This window comes from Pediculus humanus, genomic scaffold (genome assembly GCF_000006295.1).
Source record: "Pediculus humanus corporis 1103172107561 genomic scaffold, whole genome shotgun sequence".
NCBI lineage: Eukaryota > Metazoa > Arthropoda > Insecta > Psocodea > Pediculidae > Pediculus > Pediculus humanus.
In genome coordinates, this window is record NW_002987176.1 from 624,866 (window position 1) to 633,380 (window position 8,515).

Consider the following 8,515-nt stretch of genomic DNA (forward strand, 5'->3'; position numbering starts at 1 on the left):
TTAGTCAAATTAAATTTTTTTTATGTAAAACATTTGTAATTTGTAATTTTTTTTTTAATGCTGTATAATTTAAACTTTAATCGTATTTTTGTATGCATAATAATAATAATAATATTACATGAAATTGACTTACGTCGGTCGCAACGAAGAATTCAATTGGCATTTCATCATTTTGATAATTTTGAAAAAAATTTTTAACAACCGGTGATAAAACAGTTTCGGCAAATTCCATTTCAGTTTCGTCTTCTAAATATTAAAAAATTAATTAAAATTTAATTTAATTTTAATTAATTAAATTAATTAAAAATAATTTTTTTGATTTTCTCACCGACGAAAAGAATTACGGCTGGAATATCTTGAAGTTTTGCCGAATGTCTTTCGGTTAATGTGTTAACCAATCTTGGACGCCATGGAAACATCTAAAATAATCGGTGAGTAAAAAAATGATTTATTATTATTATTATTATTTATTTAATATAAAATACTAAATAAAAGATTTCTTTTTTTTTTTTTTTTTTTGCAGATTTGGTGAAAAATCGGTAAAATTTTCTTCCTACTTGTCCGTTTGGATCGTCATTTATTTCTCCTCTTCCGTCTGTTGTTATAACGGTACCATCGGTGTCGACAATCACCAACGTTGGTATTCCTTGTATACCAAATAAGGACGCAAGTTCTCTTCTGCATTCTGATTCTGAATAAGGTACGGCTAACCACGGCATAGTTTGTAGGTAAGTTTTATAAGATTCTTGACTTCTAAAAAAATATTTTAATTATTTCAATCTTAACATCTTTCTTAGCCTTGACTCTCTCTCTCTCTCTCTCTCTCTCTGTCTCTCTCTCTCTTATAAATTTCTCACGAGAAATTAATTTTTAATAAGATTTTCTTTCATCTTATTCGATCGTATAATTATTTACTTAAATAAATATTTTAAAAAATATCTCGAGGGTTTTATTTCGAGTAAAAACGAGAATAATAATGATGATGATTATTATTAAAATTTTTTCTTTTTGAGATTTTTTTTTTTTTTTTTTTTGTATAAAATTTAAAAAAAAAAAACTTATTTAGCTTTTTCCCTAGTCGTCGTTAAGGAGCATAAAATGGAAAAATGTTGCGAGGGATACATTTGATAAATGACTTTGTGTTTTTCCCAGATGCTGAGGGGGGTTGTTTGCGTCGACGAAAACCTTTTGTCGTCGTCGTCTTTAATTTTCTCGCCCTTTCTTAAAAAAATTTTCTTTTTAACGTCACGAACGAAAACTTTACCTGTCCGAGCTTACAAATATTATTTCGAAATTTTTTCTCATTTTTTTTAATCTGTTATATGTTTCGATAAGTTGTGGCGTGAATCCTCTGCAAGGTGGACACTATGAAAGAAAGAAAGAAAAACCAATTCGTTAAAATTTTTTCTTATTTAAGATTTGAGGAGTATATTTATGTCAATTCCAGACGAAAAAAAAAAGGGAATTTTCTTACCCAGTGAGCTGAAAAATAAAATCCGATAATTTGTCCATTTAAATTTTGATAATTTGTTGTTGATTTCGTAAAAGAATTTTCATTTCCCGGTAATAATTCGACATTTTCAAGAACCATTTCTAAGGGCCTCGGTTTCCATGGAAAATTAATACCAGTCGGATCTTCCATAAGTTTTTCCCTTCCATGTTTTGTTATTATTTTCCCAGTTCTACCATTTAATAATATTAGGGATGGCGTTAATGATTTTATCTGATATCTTCTCGTGAGTCTAATCTGTAATAACATAATTGATAATAATAATAATTATTGAGTTGAATCCAGCAGGTATTTACTTATCACGAAAGAAAAACATTTCTTTGATTTAATGTTTTGACATGTGAGAAAAAAAAAAAATATACAAACTGTTTAGAAGTTAAATAACGAGCCGATGATTGTTTTATTTATCCAGTTAAAAGAAATGTTTATTTATTTATTTATTAAATTGGGGAACCCATGAATTTTCTATAAAATTTGTTTTCCTAGTTAAAAAAGAAAAGGAAAAGAAAAAGAAAATTTGGGGTGTTGATTAGGAAAATTTCATACAAAAAAAGGAAGAGGAGGTGGGGGGGGGGAATTTTATAGATTTTAAACTTACCACACGTTCTTTATCACCCACGGGTATGGAATACCATGGAAAATCTTTTAAATGCTCATATATTTTATTTTCGTCAATGGTACATCTATCCAACCAGTGAATACTATTCGTTAAAAAAATATGTATGACTTCTAAAAGTGTTTTACGCTGTTGTTGGATTTGATTATTTTTTTCATTGACGTTTGGATTCGATAAACCGTCATTTCCACCATTCATTATTTTATATAATTGTATTAAATAATTTGTACATTCGTCTGGAACTCCTTCGACTGGACAAAAAAATAAACCGATAACCAATTTTGAATTATCACTCTGATTTTTATTTAATATATCAAATAACGAATCCACAGATATATTTTGATTTTCACACCGATTTTCATTTTTCACTCCTTTACAATTAATTAAATTTTCACCCAATATTTTTTTATACCATTTGATCGTGTTATTGGAAGCCATTTTGAAAAATTAATTTTTCTTTTTCGTACGACCTTTTTTTTTTTTTTAAATCAGTTTTCCCTGTTGATAAAAGCTTTTCTTTTTTGCCAGAAGAAAAAAAAAAAAATTCGTAGCTAACGTTTATTATTATTATTTAAACCGAAAACACTTTAATATTGTAAATAATTTGGCGCGAATTTTAAATTTAATTTTTATCAATTGTTTTTCTTTAACATATATAACATTTTAAACGGTTTTTAATAGAAAAAAAAAAAAGTAAATTTAAGGTATAAACAAGAGAACATTTGGGGGGTATGGTATTAAAAAAAAAAAAAACGACAAACTTTTTAACATGTTTTATACATTTCCGTTTTACACTTATAATTCCAGACACACATTTTTGTTTTTAAAAACACATAAAACTTGGTAATGGGGGAAAAAGAAAAAAAAAAAAAACAAGAAGAAAAAAAAAATTGTGTATATGTTTCCTTTTAAAAAACAGATTATAGACTGATGCTAACAGACGCCACGGCGTCAATTATTTTGTTTTCTTTTTTTTTCCTCCCCCGTGCAATAATTTAGTACGGAGCTTTAACGCTAGGTGTCGCACTTAAACACTAATAATCCTATACTCAACATATAAAATGTTAAATTGTAATTTTTTTTTACAAATTCAATTGCAATTTTTTTTTTTTTTTTTGTATAACGCCATATTGTTTGTTGATATTTTATATAAAACAAAAATTTATAAATTAATTTTTCACACACAAACAAAATTCATCGTAAAAAAAAAAATGGAGAACGTGTATAATCGTGTGAGATTACAAAAAAAAAAAAAAAAAAATTTTAATCGATTTTTTAATAGTCAACCAAGAAGAAACACTCTGATTAATTTAAAAAAAATTTTTTTTTTTTTTTTAATATAAAAATAATTCGTTTAAAAGTATTAAAATGAATGCGGGGGAGGGGAGGGGAGAAAGGATTAAGATTAAATTAAAAATTTAATATATCACTTTCCTTCCTTCCTTCCCTTTTTTTTTTTTAATTTGAATTAAAAAGAAAGGAAAAAACAGAACATTCATGTTTTTAACACAATAATCGATAACAACAACAAAAAAAACCGTTTAAAATAATAATAATAATAATAATATTGTTTACCTTTGTTAAACATCCTGTAAGAAGAATATATTGAAAGGTTTAAAAGTAAATTTTGTTATATGTAATGTAATAAAAAGGTTTATTATTTATTTTTTTTATAGTTTACATTGAAAAAAAAATCAGAACTCAAATGTATTAAATGCCATTAAGAATTTCAAATAAGGTTTTTAACAAAAAGGAAAAAAAAAGGAAAAAAAATTTTTAACCTGATTAAATTTTACTCATTGCAAATGGCTTCCTTTGTTCAAGCTTTTCAACACAATTTTTTTTGCAAATTTTTATAGGAAAAATAATAAGGGTTGGGGTGGGGGGTAATATAATAATAATAATAATAATAAAACATGTGATTGTAATATTGAAAACAAACCATAATCAAAAATTAGATTTATTTATCAAGGGGAATAAAAAAAAAAAAAATGGGGAGAAAAAAAAAAAAATGAATTTTGTCGAGGGGCTGAAAATTGTCATAGTCGTCGTTTGTTCTCCCTACCACACAACATTTCCCCCCTCCCTCCCCTCTTTTTTTTCTTGTATTCTTTTTTACATTTGATGATATTTAACAAACAAAAGTATTAATTTCTTTTATTTATAAATATTTTTTTTTCTGATAAAGAAACAAAAACGTGTTTGATAAAACTTAATATGTTAACGTTTTGATTTTTTTAAATAAATAAATATTATTTTGTTTTTGTTATGAAAACAAATTTAGTTTTATCATCATTATTATTCGTGGTTTAAGGGAATGTAACGTTTTTTTTTTAAACCGTTAGTTAGTTAGAAAATGAGGAAAAAGACAGTGAAATAATACTTATTATTATTATTATCATATAGAATTTGTGTTTTAAAAATGATTTATTGTTCAAATTATAAAAATTTTAATGAAAATATTTACAAATTTATTATTACATACACATATTGATTTGCGTATCAATAAATTATTGAATATTTATCGAAGAGGATTTAATTTTATAAAAAATCGATAATTAATAAAAAAGGAATTTATTACCATTGAACCCGTGAGTGAATGAAATATGGAAATTTTGGCGGGTCGATCGTGTTTCCTCTTGCGCGAGCGTAGTTTAAAATAATATTGACGAAGGCGTAGCTTGAGATTATTGGATCGGCATTTTGTGTTGTTCCCTGCACTGCAGTTTCGTTATTAAATAAAGAATAATTTTTTACAAAAGTCTTAGTGTTTAATTTTGTTTTTATTTTATTTTATTTTTTGAATGTAAAGTTTAATTATATAAATTATTATTATTATTATTATTTGAGTTTATTAGTGACGGATATTATTTTTGAATTCATCTATTCGACATCAATTTGTTTTGGTCAATTACGCGACTTTAAAAAAAAATTTTTTTTTTTTTTTTTTTTTAAAAAAAAAATAAATTCATTTTATATATATTAATTTATATTTTAAATAATATTTTATTTATAATTAAAAAATAATTACAAATGTTTTATTTAAAAAATTTTAACGACGAGTTATTTATTACAGACACTCATTTGACTTTATTATTAAAGTTTCCTTTTTTTTCGGTTATTTTTGTTCTGTTAACCGATTTTTAAAATCGATTTGAAAATGTTTCTAATCGATAAATAGTAGTCGTTTTTTTTTTTTTTTTGCGTGTGTGTGTGTGAAATGAAAAACAGTTTATTGTGTTTATTATTTAAATTATACCTATTACTATAATTTATTTATTGTTTTTTTTTTTTGTTTTAAACCGAAATGAAGTTGAATAGAAATAAAATAGAAAATGAACGAAAATTGACGTAAAATGTGTGATGTTTCTTGAAATTGGTATATCACCACTTTGCTAATTAATAAAACTAGTCTTGTGATATAATGATTGTTGAACGGTGATCGATAATCATTTTTTATTATAATTCACATTTTAATACCTTCTGTATTATTGTGAAGCAATTATAATACTTATTTATTTGTTAATATTTAATAAAGAATTCAAAATGGTTAAAAAATCAATGGGTTATTTTTCCCAATTAAAAGCAATGATTATTAGAAATATATTGCTCAAAAAAAGGGAAAAAAGGAAAACTATTGCTGTAAGTTTTATATTTTATTTATGTTTAATATTAATTCATTACCTTTAAACAAAAGAATTCAAGAATTATTTATTATTAATCAGTATAATGAGGTAAATAATATGTACATGTTTTTATATTTCCATGCAACAGTTTTTATAAAGTTTTTTTTTTTTTTTTTGCAATTTCTTTATTAAAAATTTAATTAAATAAAACAAATAATATGATATCAATTTGTTGCAAAAACTTATTAACAAAAATAATAATATTTAATACTTTTTCACAAGGTATTAAGGTTAATAAAGTTTTTATTGTTTAATCGACAAAAACTTTTCTCTTTTTTTTTTTTTTTTTTTTTTTTTTTAATTAAAAGCTGTAATCTTTACAACTCCTGATTATGAATAATTTATGAATGACCCTTAATTAAAAAAAAAAAGTTTATTTTTAATAATTTTTTTTTATCCATCATAATAACATTTTTATTTTGATGTTAAATATTTTATTCGAAATTGATTTTTACTTGATACTTACTAAGATACTTTTACTCGATACTTAATTAAGATACTCAGAATTTATAATTATTTGTGTTTCTTTATACTTAACTCTGTTAGAATGAAATTCAGTCATTATTATTATTTTAATAATAATAATAATAATTCAAAATAAAAAAAAATTACATTAATATATATCTTCTTAAGTTATGTACTATATATATTAGACTATCACAATTTAAAAAAATGTTTTTACTTGTTAAAAAAAAGGTTAATTATTATTATTATTATTTTTAACGATAAGTTATCTCCCTTTGCATTAAAAACTGGATGGAAAGGATAGGGTTAAAACAAAATGGGGGGGGAAAAGGAGGGAAGGGGGGATGGGAAATGGAGGAGGGGGGAGAGAGAGAAAAAAGTATAGATTAAGAGTGCTGTTAGAAACAAAAATAAATTTCTTTTTTTTGCAGTTGTAAGTTGTGAAACCACAAAAAGTGCAAAAAAATATTTTGCTTTTTTTTTCTTTCTTTTTTTTTTTTTTTTTTGTTGAAATTGGGTTCAACTTGAATGCTTGTATTTTCAATATTTTTCCTTGTTATTTCAAGTTGACATTTAATACAAAATCTTTTTATATTTATCCTGTTGTTTTGTGTTTTACATAGAATAACAATTTACCTCAATGCCGCCATATAAAAAAGCATGCATGGAAAATATTTTTGCAAATGACAATTTTTACCTCACAAAAAACAAAAAAATTTAAAAGGAGGAAATTTTTTTTTTTTAAATGTTAACGTTTTATACTTTTTGGTTATTGTGCCAATTTAAAAAAATAAAGAAAAAAATGAGGGTCAGGATAGAAAAAGTGGGTGGCTGGGACGAGGGGAGGGAGGGAGGGGGTGGTAAAAGTTAATGTCAAAAGTTTTCTTTTTAAAATAAATATAAAATGAAAATTAAAAAAAATATTCGTATGGTTAGCTTAACGTTACACATTTTCTATATATTTTTATTATTATTATTATTATTGTTATTATTTTTATAAAAAAAAATTAACAAAACGATTTCACAAACTTTGTTTCTTTGCCAATAAATTATTTAAAGTTATTTAAAAAAAAAAAAAAAAATTGAGAAAAGAGAAATGAGGAGGGGGGGAAAGGAAAGAAAATGAAATGTTTAGGAAAGGGGAGGGAAAAAAGGGGGGGGCTACGTATAGTTAATTTTAAATATAAAAAAAATAAATATTTTAAATTGTCGTTAAAATAAATATTAGTTAGGTCGGGGTCTTATTTTTATTTTTCTCTAACTATTAGCCCTATGGCAAAAAAATAATAATGATAATGATAAACGACATTATCATTTTTATCATTTAAATTTGTTGTTTAAATGTGAGGAACCCGTCGAGGGGGGGGGGGGATTCATTTAACTTCTTTACCATTTTTTTTTAAAACACCGTCAAATTTGTAATTTTATTTTTAGAAAATTTTTTACTGATTTTTTTTCGAAAAAAGAAAAAAAAAATTAATGGAAACGTTTTTATGGGTATTTTACGCTTGAAAATTTTAATCAAATTTTTTTTTAATGTAAAAGTAAAAAGAATTTTCTTTTCCGAATCGAAGATTACGAGGGGGCGGGTTGGGGGGTGAGGGTGAGGAGCGATGAGAGATAAATTTTTTTTTTTAATTTGGTAATAAAAAAAAATAATTTTACGACGATTTCTTCTTAATCAATCACCATTTTCCGGTTTTCTTTTTCTTCTCCTATCTCTAATCTCGCATCGAATTTTCCTTTTTCTTTTCCTTTTTTTTTTTTTTTATTATTGTATCCTTCATAATAAAAACCTTTTTATTTTACCTAAAAAAATTTTTATTATCGTGTAGCAGATTCGTTTGAAAAAGAGTAAAAATTGTTTTCCGACTTTGATAACGCCTTTTATTATTATTATTATTTTAAAACATCGAAAACACCCCCCCCCCAAAAAAAAAAAAAACTTATCGGTTGTCCTTTTGTTTTTCCTATTTGTTACAAATTTTCTTTTCTACGACTTTTTCCCTTCTTTCCTTTTTTTTTCGATTTAACATTTAACTTTTTTTTTTTAAAAAAATATTTCATCGATTATATAAAGAACAATGAGAGAGGGAGGGGGGGGGGAAAAATATTTCCCAAGAGTCAAATTAAAAAAGGGAGAGGAGGAGGAGGAGTGGGGGTTGGGGAAGGGGAGGGGAGGGAAAGAGAAAGAAAAATTAAAAAGTTTACAAAAAAAAAATGGAAAGCTATAATTTT

At 24.6% G+C, this 8,515-nt stretch overlaps 1 protein-coding gene across 1 annotated transcript in view; it reads right to left on the bottom strand.

Annotated features, from left to right (window-relative positions):
* The window catches only part of Phum_PHUM214860 (nucleoredoxin, putative), a gene marked incomplete at both ends in the record, with an annotated part of 3,458 nt that extends 894 nt beyond the window's left edge, over window positions 1–2,564 (bottom strand). Inside the window, 6 exons of the mRNA XM_002425631.1 lie at window positions 134–246; window positions 329–419; window positions 558–753; window positions 1,265–1,365; window positions 1,475–1,747; window positions 2,109–2,564. Coding sequence (XP_002425676.1) covers window positions 134–246; window positions 329–419; window positions 558–753; window positions 1,265–1,365; window positions 1,475–1,747; window positions 2,109–2,564 — 1,230 coding nt within the window. The remainder of the gene's footprint in view (window positions 1–133; window positions 247–328; window positions 420–557; window positions 754–1,264; window positions 1,366–1,474; window positions 1,748–2,108) is intronic.
* Between the last annotated feature and the right edge of the window lie 5,951 nt (window positions 2,565–8,515).